General features: G+C 47.5%; 1 protein-coding gene across 4 annotated transcripts in view; it reads right to left on the minus strand.

The window, feature by feature from the left end:
• Nucleotides 1-13,765: 13,765 nt before the first annotated feature.
• tcf20 (transcription factor 20) overlaps nucleotides 13,766-17,866 on the minus strand; it is an 85,789-nt gene continuing 81,688 nt past the window's right edge. For 3 of the 4 annotated variants that reach the window (XM_033013425.1, XM_033013422.1, XM_033013423.1), the window contains 2 exons: nucleotides 16,647-16,733; nucleotides 13,766-14,411 (listed from right to left, as the gene is read on the minus strand). In XM_033013425.1, coding sequence (XP_032869316.1) covers nucleotides 16,686-16,733 — 48 coding nt within the window. In that variant the 3' untranslated portion in view covers nucleotides 13,766-14,411; nucleotides 16,647-16,685. The remainder of the gene's footprint in view (nucleotides 14,412-16,646; nucleotides 16,734-17,866) is intronic. The other variant, XR_004410114.1, reaches the window with a different exon arrangement.

Here is a 17,866-nt window from a genome sequence, read left to right on the forward strand (position 1 = left end):
CGGTTGCCAGCCGAACACTTAGCCCATTGTGCCATCTGTCGTCCCATCTGATCTGAGTCTAAACTGATCTGAGTCGGTTACCACAGATTAGCTATGACATGGGTGATGAATTGAGGAACACTATTTATATTGTGCTTGCAGAATTAGTTCTAATGTGATTTTGCTGGGGAACTAATGAACCACAAAACCTTTTTTGGAAATTGAGAAGCAGAAGAAAAAAAAACTGTCCAGCAAACAAAAATATCTAAGAGAGAATACTGTTTCCATGTAACGTCCCTGCAGTAATTGGACACCATTGTCTCATAGTGTCAGTTTCACCATGGGAGGACATGGAAATTGACAATGATTGCTTCCACGGACACTGTTCAACAATGTAACACACAGCATTCAGTGTTTTGTTTAGCTTGCAGTAACAAAAGGAAACTTACAGTTTAAGTGTGGGCCAGGCAGCATCTCTGGAGAACATGGACGGATGACGTTTCGGATCGAGGCCTGTCTTCAGCCTGTCCCTTTGCAGTGGGACCCTTCTTCAGATTCAGAAACATAGAAAATAGGTACAGGAGTAGGCCATTCGGCCCTTCGAGCCTGCACCGCCATTCAATATGATCATGGCTGATCATCCAACTCAGTATCCTGTACCTGCCTTCTCTCCATACCCCCTGATCCCTTTAGCCACAAGGGCCACATCTAACTCCCTCTTAAATATAGCCAATGAACTGGCCTCAACTACCTTCTGTGGCAGAGAATTCCACAGATTCACCACTCTCTATGTAAAAAATGATTTTCTCATCTCGGTCCTAAAAGACTTCCCTCTTATCCTTAAATAGTACATTTGCTACACTGATCCAGATCATCAGCAAATATTGTGAGCAGCGGGGACTCCAGCACAGCCCTGCCGCCCTGTGAATTACTACTCTATCTACTATTGCTCTTCTACCAATACACCTTTACATAGAGACATAGAAATTAGGTGCAGGAGTAGGCCATTCGGCCCTTCGAGCCTGCACCGCCATTCAATATGATCATGGCTGATCATCCAACTCAGTATCCCATAGACATAGAGTGATACACCATGGAAACAGGCCCTTCGGCCCAACTTGCCCACACCGGCCAACATGTCCCAGCTACACTAGTCCCACCTGCCCGCGTTTGGTCCATATCGCTCCAAAACCTGTCCTATCCATGTACCTGTCTAACTGGCAGTGACTAGTGGGTTACCGCAAGGCTCGGTGCTGGGACCGCAGCTATTTACAATATACATCAATGATTTGGATGAAGGGATTCAAAGTAACATTAGCAAATTTGCAGATGACACAAAGCTGGGTGGCAGTGTGAACTTTGAGGAGGATGCTATGAGAATGCAGGGTGACTTAGACAGGTTGGGGGAGTGAGCAGATGCATGACAGATGAAGTTTAATGCGGATAAATGTGAGGTTATCCACTTTGGTAGCAAAAACAGGAAGGCAGATTACTATCTAAATGGCGTCAAGTTGGGAAAAGGGGAAGTACAACGGGATCTGGGGGTCCTTGTTCATCAGTCAATGAAAGTAAGCATGCAGGTACAGCAGGTAGTGAAGAAAGCGAATGGCATGTTGGCCTTTATAACAAGAGGAATCGAATATAGGAGCAAAGAGGTCCTTCTGCAGTTGTACAGAGCCCTAGTGAGACCACACCTGGAGTATTGTGTGCAGTTTTGGTCCCCTAATTTGAGGAAGGACATTCTTGCTATTGAGGGAGTGCAGCGTAGGTTTACAAGGTTAATTCCCGGGATGGCGGGACTGTCATATGCTGAGAGAATGAAGCGGCTGGGCTTGTACACTCTGGAGTTTAGAAGGATGAGAGGGGATCTCATTGCAACATATAAGATTGTTAAGGGTTTGGACACGCTAGAGGCGGGAAACATGTTTCCGATGTTGGGGGAGTCCAGAACCAGGGGCCACAGTTTAAGAATAAGGAGTAAGCCATTTAGAACAGAGACGTATAGAAACACTTTTTCTCACAGAGAGTGGTGAGTCTGTAGAATTCTCTGCCTCAGAGGGCAGGTTCTCTGGATGCTTTCAAGAGAGAGCTAGATAGGGCTCTTAAAATAGCAGAGTCAGGGGATATGGGGAGAAGGCAGGAACGGGGTACTGATTGGGGATGATCAGTGATGATCACATTGAATGGCGGTGCTGGCTTGAAGGGCCGAATGGCCTTCTCCTGCACCTATTGTTTATTCACTCCCACACTCAAAAAGCATTTCCGCACGCTAACCACTTATCAAAGGCTGTCTGAAATTCCAAGCACCCAACTCCCCGCCGTCCTAGAATGTTGGAAGATCACGGACAACTGCTTCCATGACGGTCCCCTCTGATTCAACACTTCATTGTCACATGTACCCATGCACAGTGAAACGCTTTGTTTTGCCTACAAGTCGGCAAAATCATACAGACCTCACCTGGGCAGGGCACAAGGGTCATGTTTCTGGCGCCAACAAACACTTTTAACTTCTGCTTGCAGCGGCAAACTAGGGGAAATGTGCACTTTTACCCAAGCTAATTAGCCTACAAATCAGGCTGGGTGACTCTTGGCAGAGTGGGTCCAGCTCGCTCACAGCGCCACGGACCCGGGTTCGATCCCGACTAAGGTTTGTACGTTCTCCCCTTGACCGCATGGGTTTTCTCCCAGATCTTCGGTTTCCTCCCACACTCCAAAGACGTACAGGTTTGTAGGTTAATTGGCTTGGGTTTGTATACTTGGTAATTGTCCTTAGTGTATGTAAACTTGTGTTAATGTGCTCGGATCGCTGGTCGGCTCAGACTCGATGGGCCGAAGGGCCTGTTTCCGTGCTGTATCCCTATGTTTTTTTATTTTTTTTTATTTAACCTTTATTTAACCAGGAGAAGTCTCATTGAGATTAAAAATCTCTTTTACAAGAGAGTCCTGGCCAAGACAGGCAGCAGCACAGTTCCACAGTTACAGACAATAATTTAAAAAAAACAGAGAACATATAAATAGAGTCACAGTCAGAACATCATCAAACAAAGCATGTACAGACAGAAGAGCCCGCTTCAACATCATTAAGAAGGGATTTAAATCTGTTTATAGAAACCAGCTCCTTAAGTTTCAGTTCATTCTGCAGCTGGTTCCATGCGAAGGGAGCAGCATAACTAAATGCCCTTTTCCCCAGTTCAGTACGGACTTTAGGTACAGTTAGTAAGAACAAGTCCTCAGAGCGGAGCTGATAAGTTCCTGTGCTTTTTCGAATTACATACTTCTGCAGGTATGAAGGAAGAACACCGAGGATAGTCTTATAAATAAGGATATGCCAATGATGGAGTCTGCGGGTGGACAGGGCAAACCATCCAACTTGAGCATACAAAGTGCAGTGGTGCGTGAGGGTTTTAAAATTAGTAACAAATCTCAGTGCTCCGTGGTAGACCGTGTCCAAAGACTGTAGGCATTTTGAAGATGCATTCATATATAAAACATCACCATAGTCCAACACAGACATAAACGTTGCAGCAACAAGTCTTTTTTTGGCTTCAAAAGAAAAACAAGATTTGTTTCTAAAGTAAAAACCTAATTTTATCTTTAGTTTTTTCACAAGTTGCTGGATATGAGGTTTAAAAGAGAGAGAATCGTCAATTATAATTCCCAGATATTTATATTGAGACACAGATTCAACCACAGAGCCCTGCAAAGTGGTGATAGGAGGGAGGTCCGAGGGCTTTGATTTAGCTTTAGTGAACAGCATGAGCTTTGTCTTGTCAGCATTTAAAACAAGTTTTAAAACTGTTAAAACAAGTTTTAAATCACACAGGTTACGTTGCACAGTGTTAAAAGCAGTTTGGAGCTGACAGAGAGCCTGATTTGGGGTAGACGCAGAGCAATATATCACTGTGTCGTCAGCATAAAAGTGAAAATTTGCGTTCGGAGCTTTATGATCTAGACTATTAATATAAATAGTAAATAATAAAGGTCCTAGAACCGATCCCTGTGGCACACCCTTGGATACATTAAGAGAGCTAGAAGTAATACCTTCTGCTCGCACACACTGGGATCTGCCTGATAGATAGTTTTTAAACCAACAGACAGCTTGATCAGACAAACCGATGCTGCATAGTCTTTGTAACAATAAGGCATGATCCACAGTATCGAAAGCCTTTGATAGGTCAACGAAAAGGGCTGCACAGTGTTGCTTATTGTCTAAAAATTCAATAAAATCATTTACTACTTTTAAAGCAGCTGTTGACGTACTATATTTTTTCCTAAAACCAGATTGAAATTCAGATAAAATACTGTTAGTTGATAAAAAGTCCTTCAGTTGTTGGTTTACAATGGATTCCAGCACCTTAATTAAAACAGACAGTTTGGAGATGGGCCTATAGTTGTTTAGCACAGTGGGGTCCCCCCCTTTTAACAGTGGGAGAACAAAGGCAGATTTCCAAATAAGGGGAATTTTGTTTGTCTCCAGGGATAGATTAAAAAGATAAGTCAGAGGCAATGCAATAAAATCAGCGGCTAACTTTAGGAAGTAAGGCTCGAGGTTGTCTGGACCTGCCGATTTTTTTGTGTCTAAACATCTCAGGGCCTTATGCACCTCTGAAAGTGTAACAGCGTCAAAAGTAAAGGCTTGTCCCTCAAAAAAACAACTACTATCAGAGCAAGCAGAGGAGCCTTGAGCTGTGTTTTGAGAGTTGAAAAATGAACCAGAGGCAATGAAATGCTCATTAAAACAACCAAGCATGTCAGCCTTTTCATAAATTTGGGTAGAGTCTTTGACAATGCATGGAGGTAGCTCAATGACATTTTTATTTCCAGTTATTGATTTAATGGTTTTCCAGAATTTCAACGGATTGTTTAGGTTATTTGAAGTTTCAGTAAGGAAATGATCAGCTTTGGCTTTTCTAATTGCAACTGTGCTTGCATTTCGCAGCTGCCTAAAGAGCAACCAGTCTGATCCAAGACCAGTACTCCTGGGTTTAGACCATGCCACATTGCGCTCATGGAGTAAAATGGATAACTCTGACGTGAACCATGCATTATCCCTGCCCCTTATTCTATACTTCCTAAAAGGAGCGTGCTTGTTAACAATTTCAATAAAACCATCATAAAAGAATTTCCAGGCATTTTCAACATCAGGAATTACATTAATTTTCTCCCAGCCAAAGAGAAACAGGTCATGAAAAAATGCTTGCTCCACAAAATGTTTCATGTCCCGCTTTATGATGACACGCGGTTTGGTTTTAGGAACTTTTGTATTTCTTACTGTTGCAATGACACAGTGGTCACTGATGTCATTTGCAAAAACAGAAGCAGCAGAATATTTATGAGGAACATTAGTTAAGATAAGATCAATTAACGAAGATTTTTCCGGACATTTCAGATTAGGTCTAGTAGGACTGTCAACAATCTGAAAGAAATTAAACGAATCACAAAATGCTTTAAAATTATCTGATGCTGGTAGCAGCCAGTTCCAGTTTAGGTCACCAATAAGGACAATTTCATTAAAGTTCAACCCGGATAAAAGCTCCATTAAAGATGGTAAGGTGCAGCTGATAGTTGAAGGTGGCCTATAGCAACCGACGACAGTGATGTGGTGAGTTTTTGAGATTTCCATGTCAAGAGCCAGAAGTTCAAATTGCTTACTCACTGATGTAGAGAGACGGATCTTCACATGAAACTTAGATTTGACATAGACTGCGACCCCTCCGCCCTTCTTGGTTCGGTCAGTCCTATACACATTGTAGCCGTCAATGTTGATATCCTTGTTTAAAACTGCTTTGTTTAGCCAAGTTTCAGATATGACAATAACATCAGCATCAGTTGAATGAGCCCAGATACGAATCATATCCATTTTAGCAATCATACTGCGCACATTCAAATGGATGAAACCAAGTCCAGACCTTGATTCAAATTCAGCAGGGGTGTTAAAATGAACAGCAGACTCAGCAGAGCCTGGGCCTGGGTTAGGTTGAACATTCCCTGAAATCATATTTGTAAAACAAACAGACACAGTTAGAGACAGGAGGAGACGTGTGCTGCCATCTTGGATTTTTGCCACAGAAGATGTCGAGACGGTGCAGGTTTGGAATTCCTCCCACACCACACGAAAGCCAGACCGGCCCGGTCAGCACCGGCGAGGCAGTAAGGGGGGGGGTGGGGGGGCTGTTCTGGATGCAGGTGTCAAAGTCCAGAAAGATTTTCTCCCCCATTTTGGTGCGCTAGTTTCATGGCAGGTTGCCAGCCACAGTTGTGGGAGCTCGGCAGTTAGTTGATAAGACTGCTCGCAGTCCCAAAACAAGCAGAAACTTTTAAAATAAATCTCTGCAGCGTCGCAGCGATACTCCAAGATGTTTAAAGGTTCCGCTGTGCCTCCTCCGAAGTCCAAAAAAGATGTTTAAATTCACTCACTTTTGTGTCTGGACGGTAGCTCCGCAACACCACACCTCTCTGCTGCTGTTCTCCCTGTGGCCTGCGTGGGGTTTCTCCAGCTGCTCTGGTTTCCTCTCACACTCCAAAGCCATCCAGGTGTTTAGAGAACGTGTCAGAAGGGTTTCAGCCCGAAACGTTGCCTATTTCCTTCGCTCCATAGATGCTGCCGCACCCGCTGAGTTTCTCCAGCACTTTTGTCTACCTTCGATTTTCCAGCATCTGCAGTTCCTTCTTAAACAGGTGTTTAGAGATGCTGCCTGTCCTGCTGAGACTCCAGCATTTTGTGTCTATCTTAGGTTTGTAGGTTAATTGGCTAGTGTGTAGGATAGTGTATGGGGTGATTGCTGGTCGGCGCGAACGCGGTGGGCCGAAGAGCCTATTTCTGCGCTTTATCTCTAAAGTCTCCAGTCTAAAAACATAACACTTTGTAAGATGATAGAAGGCAATGCACCTGGCAGAACGGCCAGACACATGGCAGAGGGAGTCTAGCAAAGAGAAGTAGAAATTATGGACTTTGCCAGAGGGGGAAAAAGCAGAGACAATCTAGACTGTGAAGCCCACATCACTTGAGAGAATAATGAAAAACAAAATCAAGGGCTTTTCACTGTATCTCGGTTCACGTGACATTAATAGGGGGGTGCAGCGGTAGAGTTGCTGCCTCACAGCACTAGAGACCCTGGTTCAATCCCGACCACGGGTGCTGTCTGCACGGAGTTTGTACGTTCTCCCCGTGACCTGCGTGGCTTTTCTCCGGGATCTTCGGTTTCCTCCCACTGCAAAGATGTGCAGGTTTGTTGGCTAATTGGCTTGGTGTATGTGTAAATTGTCACTAGTGTGTGTAGGATAGTGTTAGTGTATTGGGTGATCGCTGGCCGGTGTGGATCGTTGGACCAAAAAGCTTGTTTCCGCGTTGTGTCTAAACTAAACAAACAGAATCAAGAATGGGGGAGCATGCGGGGTTCCACAGGATCCTCATGGAACTCTGTTGTGCCAGGAGCTCTCTAGGGTAGACTGTGACCCGTAGTTATGGTGGGTGACTGAAGCCAGACTGAAGCCAGAGTGATGCCCAGACTGCAGTGAAGCTGCTGAATGCTGATCCTTCGGCACGGTAGCGCAGCGGTAGAGTTGTTGCCTTACAGCGCCAGACACCCGGGTTTGATCCGGACTACGGGTGCTGTCTGTACGGAGTTTGTACGTTCTCCCCTTGACCGCATGGGTTTTCTCCCAGATCTTCGGTTTCCTCCCACACTCCAAAGACGTACAGGTTTGTAGGTTAATTGGCTTGGGTTTGTATACTTGGTAATTGTCCTTAGTGTGTGTAGGCTTGTGTTAATGTGCTCGGATCATTAGTCGGCTCGGACTCGATGGGCCGAAGGGCCTGTTTCCGTGCTGTATCTCTAAACTAAACTGTCTCATTCAATGCTACTGTGGTTAGTTGCTCACGTCCCAGTCGTCACCGTTAGCCCCAAGAGCTAAATCTAACTCTCTCTTGAATACATTCAGTGGCACCAGTCACTTCCTGGCGAGGATGCGACTATTCTCCTCGCTGCCTACCACCTGGGTTGGAGCGGCCTTTCCTGCTGGGGGCCGGACCAGAGCTTCGGCAGTGGCGATACCTACCTGGATCGCCGTTATAAGCTCCGGAGTGCTGGGCTCGCTGCTCCAACATCGCGGAGCTTAGGTTTGAAGAGCTCCCAACGCGGGCCGTTGATTTCAACATCGCGGAGTCCTGGGACCCTTTGCCGAGGGCCACCAGCGTGAATATCCACCCAGCGCGGCCTGTGGACTACGGAAGCTGCGGACTCTGGTAGGAAGTGGCCGATTCGGAGGTCCAAGCTGCAGAGGTTGTCCTCCCATTCCGACGTCGGAGTTCCAGCATCCCGGCGAGCGGGCCTGAATATCGGGCCACCCGTGGCGACGACTGCGGAGGGCTCGGGAGGCCCCGACCACGGGTGAACATCAAGAACAACAGAGGAAGATGATTGAACTTTGGTGCCTTCCCTCACAGTGGGAAACGTTTGATTCTGCTGTGTGGGGATGTTTTATGTTGGAGTCTATCGTGTGTTGTGTTCTTTATTTTATTTGTATGGCTGTATGGTGACGACACATTTCACTGTACCAACTGGTACATGTGACAAATAAATGTATCTTGTATCTTGTAATCGGCCTCCACTGCCTTCTGTGGCAGAGAATTCCACAGATTCACAACTCTCTGGGTGAAAACGTTTTTCCTCATCTCAGTCCTAAATGGCCTTCTCCTTATTCTTAAACTGTGACCCCCTGGCCCTGGACGCTCCAACATTGGGATTTTTCCCCCTGCATCTAGCCTGTCCAAAGCCCTAAGAATTTTATATGTTTCTAAAAGATACCCTCTCATCCTTCTAAATTCCAGTGAATATAAGCCCAGTCGATCCATTCTTTCATTAAACATGCAAAATGGGAGAGGAACATGCTCAGCACCGTGTCTGGTCTCGCTTTGCAGTGGATATAACTTGATTAAATCATCTGGGACATAGAAACATAGAAAATAGGTGCAGGAGTAGGCCATTCGGCTCTTCGAGCCATAACAGTTACTTAGATAAATAAATGGAAGCAATGATTTGTTTAACATAGCGTTTGGCGTGCAGTAATCCCTCCATTTTACGGATCTCTTTATAACGGATTTCAGTTATAGTGGACAGACCTGCCAACCTTCGTTGCCGGCCCCACCCCCTCCCCGGCCACTTCCAGGTTGCTGCCACTCACCTGTAGCCCCCTGCAGGCTGCGACCATCAACTCAACCGGTCCTCACCTCTGCCTCATCTGCCAGCAGGGCAGGGCCGTCAACTCACCTGAATTCCAGGCCCAGTTCCCGACCGGGAATCTAAAGAAGGGCCTCGACCCAAATACAGAGATGTTGCCTGATATGTTGTGTTACAACAGCACCTTGTGTTCTTTTGTGTATTAACCTCACCTGTAATTTTTTAGTTTCTACTACATACAATGTGAATACCCAACTCGGTTATAGTGGAGTAGGTTATTGTGCAAAATCGCCAATAACAGCCACCATTACTCCCCCCCCCCCCCCCCCCCCCCGCCACATGGTCCATTATAATGAAGGTTTACTGTAATGCCTGGTTTTAGAATAACTCTGTCCAAGTGCACAAACAATCGCAGAGTTGTACTGTAGGTGTAGCCCAAGTCCATCACATAGACCAGACTTCCCACCAATGATTCCATCTACACTTCACACTACCTCAGAAAAGCAGCCAACATAATCTAAGACTTGTCCCGCCCGCTATCATTCCGTCTTTTCCCGGCTCCCTTCCGGCAGAAAGTTGAAAGTCCACACCATCAGACAAGAGGAACAGCTTCTTCCCCTCCGTTATCAGGCTTCTGAACAGTCCTTCCATAAATTCACCTCTACCCCATTGACGGCACTGGACTTTGTCTCTGGAACTGATGCTCTTGAACGCCGAGAGATCCAAGATGGCGCCAAAGCCAGACGACACTTTGTGTGGCCATCACAGAAGTGGATCTGCAATCACGCCCTTTATCAAGTACCAGTATACAATGGATGGCTCAATCGCAATCAAGTATTGTCTTTCCGCTGGTACACAAAAATGCTGGAGAAACTCAGCGGGTGCAGCAGCATCTATGGAGCGAAGGAAATAGACAACGTTGCGGGTCGAAGCCCTTCTTCAGACTGATTGGGGGTGGCGGGGAGAAGAAAGGAAAAAGGAGGAGACAGCCCGAGGGCTGGGGAAGGGGAGGAGACAGCAAGGGCTAACAAAATTGGGAGAATTCAATGTTTATGCCCGCAGTGTGTCTTTCCGCTGACTGGTTAGCATGCAACAAACATTTTTCACTCTACCTCGGTACACATGACAATGAACTAAACTTAAGCTCCTAAACTTAATCTTTGGCAATAACAGATACGGCAGACCTTCTGCCGCCACCGTCGACCCTCACCTGCACTCCAACCGCCCTGCGGGCCACGACCATCGACTCCGCCGATCCTTGCCTCTCCGCTGGCCGCCAGCCCACCCGGATTCCAGTCCCTCCCACCCCCATCTACAGTCCAACATGCCTTATAACAAATGGTCCTACAACCATTGCAGGGTTTACTATAGTGGCACAATGATAACTTGAAAGCCTGGAGGACCAGAGTGAGAGGGGTTCCGAGGCCAGAAGGCCAGAGAGTAGAATGGAGGCCAAGGCAGGCTGAGGGTAGGTGTTCAGCGAAACAATCGCCCAGTCTCGCCGATGTATAGGAGTCCACGACGAGAACAACCGATACAGTAGATGAGGCGGGAGGAGGTGCAAGTCTGTCTGGATAGCACGGAAAACAAAATCTTTCACACATGCCAATGATAAACAAATATCAACACAGGAGGGACTGAGGAAAGGAGGCGGGGGTGGGGTGTGGGGGGATAGAGGCAAGGTCTGGATGTGACTGCCGATACCAAAGAGAGTGACGGACGCCATTGTATCGCTTGCTACTTACTGTCATTCCACTTTAGAGATGAATCCTGGCTTCAGTGGGATCACTCCGGCACAATATGGCAATAGACAATAGGTGCAGGAGTAGGCCATTCGGCCCTTCGAGCCAGCACCGCCATTCAATGTGATCATGGCTGATCATCCACAATCAGTACCCCGTTCCTGCCTTCTCCCCATATCCCCTGACTCCACCATCTTTAAGAGCCCTATCTAGCTCTCTCTTGAAAGTATCCAGAGAACCGGCCTCCACTGCCCTCTGAGGCAGATAATTCCAGACTCACAGCTCTCTGTGAGAAAAAGTGTTTCCTCGTCTCCGTTCTAAATGGCTTACCCCTTATTCTTAAACTGTGGCCCCCCGGTTCTGGACTCCCCTAACATCGGGAACATGTTTCCTGCCTCTAGCGTGTCCAAACCCTTAACAATCTTATATGTTTCAATATGATATCCTCTCATCCTTCTAAACTCCAGTGTACAAGCCCAGCCGGTCCATTCTCTCAGCCTCTCCAATCCTCGACAAACGCGGACCACCATGTCTGCATAGACCCAACCTCCAACTGAGTCCTCATCTTGAACCCTATCCTCCATTCGAGACCCCAAACCGTTCATCAAAGTAATGAGCAGAATGCAATAACACTCTGCAGTTGTTAAAATCCCAAGACAAACTGGATATATTCTGGTCAGGCACAGCTGTGGAAAGAGAAGCTGTTATCAGTTCAGGCCAATCTGACCTCTCATCAGAATTGAGCTGCTGGGAATAAAAACACGGTCTTAAGATGCATAGAAAGTGATAGAGGATGGGAAGACAAAAGTGGCAGCCAGTGATAGGTCAGAAGGCAAGAAAGATGTGGAAAAACAGGCCAATACAGTTGAGGCCGCATTTGGAGTATCGTATTCAGTTCAGGGCACAATGTTACAGGGAAGATGTCAAGTTGGAAAGGGTACAGAATGGATTTACGAGAATGTTGCTAGGACTCGAGGATCGGAGCTATAGGGAAACGTTCAGTAGGCTGGGTCTCTATTCCTTGGAGCGCAGGAGGATGAGAGGTGATCTTATAGATCATGAGAGGAATAGATTGAGTAGACGCACAGTCTCCTGCCCACAGTAGGGGGATCGAGAACCAGACGACATAGGTGAAGGGGGAAACTGAGGAGTAACTATAGTGGGTGTATGGAAAGATCTGCTGGAGGAGGTAATTGAGGCAGGGACCATTGCAACATTTAGACAGAATTGCAAGAATTAGACAGATTTAAGAGGGATATTGACAAAACGCAGGTAGATGGGGCATGTTGGTTGGCGTTGGCAAGTTGGGCTGAAAGGCCTGTTTCCACGTTGTTTGATTCTATGACTGCTGACGCAGAGCCAGACGCTGAGATGGTACATTATGGAAAGACACGACACTTGGTGTCTCCCTCCACAGATGTTGCCTGAGTAGTTCTCTGAAAGCGGCCACACAGGTAGACAGTTGCCAGAGGATACTGTAATGATGAGTACAATTGCAATGTTTAAAACTCATTTGGATAGACACACACACACACACACACACACATAGAAACTGTTTTGAGGCCTGTGGCCTGGTTTTCCACAGGTCCAGCACACTCGGGGATGTCTCTGATAACCACAATTGTAGTTTTGGGGGGCGATCAGGCAGCAGTGTGACGGAGAATTATGTCTCGCTCCGCTTCATCCTAACACTGTGACAATGTGCAGATCCATCGCACATCTCAACGTCAGCTGCCTCTTCCCCCCGTCCACGTCTGGGTCCGATGTGTGTACGATCGTTGTCCACTCCTGGTGTGGGAGCAGGAGACAACCGCACAGCGAATGACGATAAGGGTGACAACACTCTCTTCTTGTTGAAAGTCGCCACCATCTTGGAGTTGATATCTTGGCAGGTATATCTCCACTCTTTTCTTTCTTTTTTTTTCCTTCTCCTCTTACATCTTTATTCACTCTTTGGCCACACTACTTTGGTAGTCTAGGGGTCCTATCTTTTCACCTTTCACTTTTTCTCTTTCTTGTTCATTCTCTTTTCTTTTCCTTTCTTTTCAAGTTAAAAGGTTAAAATTGAAGCTGTAATTGTATAATTTTATATGCCGAATGTTTTATTCTTGTACAATTGTTTCTCATAAAAATAATTAAATTTTTTTTTTTTTTAAAAAGGAGTGATATCTTGAGGGAAATCAATCAACTCATTTTGCACGTTGGCGCAGTGGTTGAGTTGCTCCCTTACAGTGCCAGAGACCCGGGCTCAATCCTGACTACGGGGCCAGGGTGGGGGGGTGCCTGTACGGAGATCCCACGTACTCCCTGTGACTGCGTGGGTTTTCCCCGGGTGCTCCGGTTTCCGTCCACATTCCAAAGGCTGACAGGTTTGTCGGCTAATTGCTCTTAGTGTGCGGAGAATGTACACACTCCGTACAGACAGCACCCGTAGTCAGGATCGAACTAGCGTCTCTGGTGCTGCAAAGACCGCTGCGCTTCCGTGCCGCCCCATACACTGAGCCACGTATTTTATGTTTACTGTTAAATTCTTTCATGTTGTGTCTTATCTTTATTTGTGTGCTGCAATGGCAAGTCAAATTTCACTACACCAATTGGTGTATGTGATAATAAATGTCCTTTGTCCTTTGTACAAAACTCTTGGGCCTCGATCATTGAGGGATCCGTCTCATTCTCAAACCACTGCTGCTCTTGTTTTATAAAAAAAGACCTGGAATCATTGCTGGAGACACAAGTTCGCTCTGACACATCAGGAACTCAGGTGGACAGCCATGGAATCTGGAGTTGGAGGTAGTGGAGTACAAGGCCCCTCGTCCTTATGGCCACATATAATAGTGACCAACACGTAATCAGCAGCAAACTCCATTACTGTTGTAAACAATTTAATAACTATATATAATATAATATAATATATATGTATTGAATAAAACACCCAAAATAACACTGAACATACATGGGCGAGTTCTCACCACTATACTCTCCTGCCATGGTCAGCCAATGGCAGAGGAAGGGACAGAGAAACAGGGGGGGAAAAAAGTATTTTAAAACCAAGAGTCACCGATATATTTAAAATAAAAAATAAAATATATAATCTGGGCGATCCATCCTCTCAGACTAAAGCCGTTTTACATCAGGAGATTGAGCCAAGGACCGTCTGTGGGGGGTGGGCACCCCGGGTCTCTGCAATGTTTGGGGAAGGGGATGCCTTCAGTAGAATCTCCCCCATCCCCATCCTGGACCATCCCCATCCTGGACCATCCCCCCCCAACCCACCCCCACCCACCCTTCCCAGTCGCGATGGCCTCTTGTTTTGTTCACTGCCCTGTGGTTTGTGGATATCGGGGCTGCAAGCGCACAGGTCCAGGGTTATTTTTTGCTCCGGGTCCTCTGACCGGCAGTTCTTGGTGGTTGCAGCAAACGCTGGTCGTCTGAGGGCCGACAGACACGCCCATGGAGTCACCCCGTCCGATCGCGTAATGGTGTCAGATTCACCGCCTCTCAACAGGAGGACCTGCAGGGGAGGAGGCACAAAGGGCAGCTCTCACCACATCTCCTTCATCAGCCTCCCCCGTACGCAACCCCGCCCTTACACCGGGACCACCAGCGCTGCGGCCGCCGACCTTCACCGGCTCCACGTCAATAGACACTAGGTGCGGGAGTTGGCCCATTCGGCCCTTCGAGCCAGCACCGCCATTCAATGTGATCATGGCTGATCACAGGCAGAGAATTCCACACACTCACCACTCTCTGTGATAAAAAGTGTTTCCTCGTCTCCGTTCTAAATGGCTTACTCCTTATTCTTAAACTGTGACCCCTGATTCTGGACTCCCCCAACATAGGGAACATGTTTCCTGCCTCTAGCGTGCCCAAACCCTTAACAATCTTATATGTTTCAATTATATCCTCTCATCCTTCTAAACTCCAGAGTGTACAAGCCCAGCTGGTCCATTCTCTCAGCATATGACAGTCACACCATCCCATGAATTAACCTTGTAAACCTACGCTGCACTTCCTCAATAGCAAGAATGTCCTTCCTCAAATTAGGGGACCAAAACTGTACACAATACTCCAGTCCCTCCCACGTCCGTCCGCTTACCGAGACCACTGACTCTGTATCCGCCAGCCCATTCCTTTACCCCCTCCCACCGACTGACCCCTGCCTCTCTACCGCCCACCAGCGGGCCGGAGCCGTCTCCTCACCCGAGTTCCAGGCTCAGCTGCCTCCACGATGCACGTTCCTACTCCTCAGGGTCTGACTCCACTTGGTCCCCTTGCTCCTCTACCCCCCTCCTACAGGGCACCTGAGTAATGATTCCACTGGGTCACCATCTTCCCCCTCTTTTAACCATGTTACTCCGAGCATCCCCCACCCATGCGCTAATCCTCACGACCCGCTCCTCTCTGAACCGCCACCAGGCCTCGCCTCAACCTCCGTCCACTCACCGGCCCCGCTCTGACCCCCCCCCCCCCCCCGACACGAAACATCACCCACTCCTTCTATCCAGAACCGCTGCCCGTCCCGTTGAGTTACTCCAACATTTTGTGTCTTACAACGCTGCCCCTTCCCACACCACCAATCCCACTCATTCTCCTGACTGACGCCTCTGCAACCCGTCCCCCACTCATCTTCATAAGTTCCAGGAGCAGAATTAGGCCATTCGGCCCATCAAGTCTACTCTCCACCATTCAATCATGGCTGATCTATCTTTCTTTCTCCACCCCATTCTCCTGCCTTCTCCCCATAACCTCTGACATCCTCTACATACTCTGTACCAGAAAATTATCTCCCCCCCTCCAATTCCCACCTCAAATTTGTTTTGGTTTAGATTATATAGTGTTAACAGGCCCTTCGGCCCACCTCTCATTAGTACCTCTTCCACCGGCCAACAATATAGGCCATTTTGGACTACTCCTTTCCTGAAGTCACCTGTTGCCAGCCCCAATTTGTTCTGGCCATTTCTCACCTCCAGTTTCCTTACCCCCCCCCTCCCCACACATTCTGCAGAACGGTTGTCACGGGCTGTCACGGTGGTGCAGCAGTAGAGTTGCTACCTCACAGCGAAAGCAGCGCCGGAGACCCAGGTTCCATCCCGACTACAGGTGCTTGTCTGTAGAGTTTGTACGTTCTCCCCGTGACCGCGTGGGTTTTCTCCGGAATCTTCAGTTTCCTCCCACACTCCAAAGACGTACAGGTTTGTAGGTTAATTGGTTTGGTAAATGTAAAAATTGTCCCTTGTGGGTGTAGGATAGTGTTAATGTGCGGGGATCGCTGGTCGGCACGGACCCGGTGGGCCGAAGGGCCTGTTTCTGCGCTGCATCTCTAAACTATACTAAATGGTTCCGACCCGAAACGGCACCTACTTCTTTTCTCCAAAGATGCTGCCTGACTCGCTGAGTTACTCCAGCATTTTGTATCTCCCTTTGGCCCTACAAGTACCTGCCGACCATCGATCGATCACCTGTTCATACTTGTTTTATGTTATCCCATGTTCTCGTCCACTCCCTACATGTTTGGGGCAAATTTACAGACGCCATTTGACCTACAAACCCGCACGTCATTGGGATGCAAGCGGAAACCGGAGCACCCGGAGGAAACCCACGCTGTCACACGATAGAACATAAAACTCCACACAGACAGCACCCGAGGCCAGGATGGTACCTGGATTTCTGGCGCTGTGAGGGAGCAGCTCCACTAGATGCGCCACTTTGCTACCTATGTGTTTGGAGATTCTAATGGGCTGCTCACCTGCTTGTGCTGTGTCCGTAGAGAAGTGGAGGCCTGTGCTCAGCCTCGCTCCGACTGCTCTGTGCTGCTACCTTTTGTAGCCCTGTGCTGGAGAGAGAAAACCCCATTTAACTCATTCCTCCCTGTGTTACACGCTTGAAGCTAATACTTGAAGGTTGAAGCTTGAAGGTTAACAAAGCGATTCGTCAAACTAATGTAACTGCGGGTCCACCACCGATTTCCCGACACCCCTGGTTCCAGAGTCTTTCAGGATTATCCGGCCTCGCTGGACAAGAGATCGCGGCCTTCCACGGGGCTGAGATTACATTTGTTCAATGAGGCCCGCAGAGTCGGCCTTAGAAGTTGGGTATGGGAATGGATCTGCCAGCTGTGGCCTGGCCGGAGTTCCACAGCCGGGGCTGGCGGGGGCAAATTCAACTCGCCGATCGGCCGCGATGAGGTCCCAATGAGGTCGAGATCGGCCGCCTCAACCAGCCTAGGCACCACATTTTCGAGGGTCTTCGGGGTAGATTTCAAGTGTGCTCGTTACTTTGTCCTGATTAAAGGAGGCGGCTGGACAATAAGTTGGCAGAAAATCGGTGGTGGACCTGTATTATAATTGTAGCATACTATAAACAAATAAAATAGAGGGGTTGTTTGAGGTGGAGTATTCTGGCCAATTCTTGACAACACATTTAAAGGCCACAAAGGCTCTTTGGAAAAAAGCACAACATAAATTTATGAGAAACATTATGGGGATAGAAAAACATAATCTAATAGATAGATTGGAGGTTCTGTGTTTAGTCAGAGGCAACTGTGAGGAGATTTGAAAGGAGGTATTTAGTTGAAGAGTTGAAATAAAGAGGAATAGTGGCAAGGTGGCGCAGCGGTAGAGTTGCTGCCTTACAGCGCTTGCAGCACTGGAGACCTGGGTTCGATCCCGACTCCACGTGCTGTCGATACGGAGCTTGTACGTTCTCCCCGTGGGTTTTCTCTGAGATCTTCGGATTCCTCCCACACTCCAAAGACGTACACTTTTAAAGGTTAATTGATGCAGTATAAGTATAAAGTATACACACTAGTGTGTGTAGGATAGTGTTAATGTGCGGGGATCGCTGGTCGGTGCGGACTTGATTGGCCAAAGGGCCTGTTTCCGCGCTGTATGTCTAAACTAAACTAAACTTTAGGGGGGGGGAATATCTTATGCAATAAGGAATTATGGATGGGCAGGGAGAGCGAGT

This window comes from Amblyraja radiata, chromosome 38, assembly GCF_010909765.2.
Source record: "Amblyraja radiata isolate CabotCenter1 chromosome 38, sAmbRad1.1.pri, whole genome shotgun sequence".
Lineage (NCBI taxonomy): Eukaryota > Metazoa > Chordata > Chondrichthyes > Rajiformes > Rajidae > Amblyraja > Amblyraja radiata.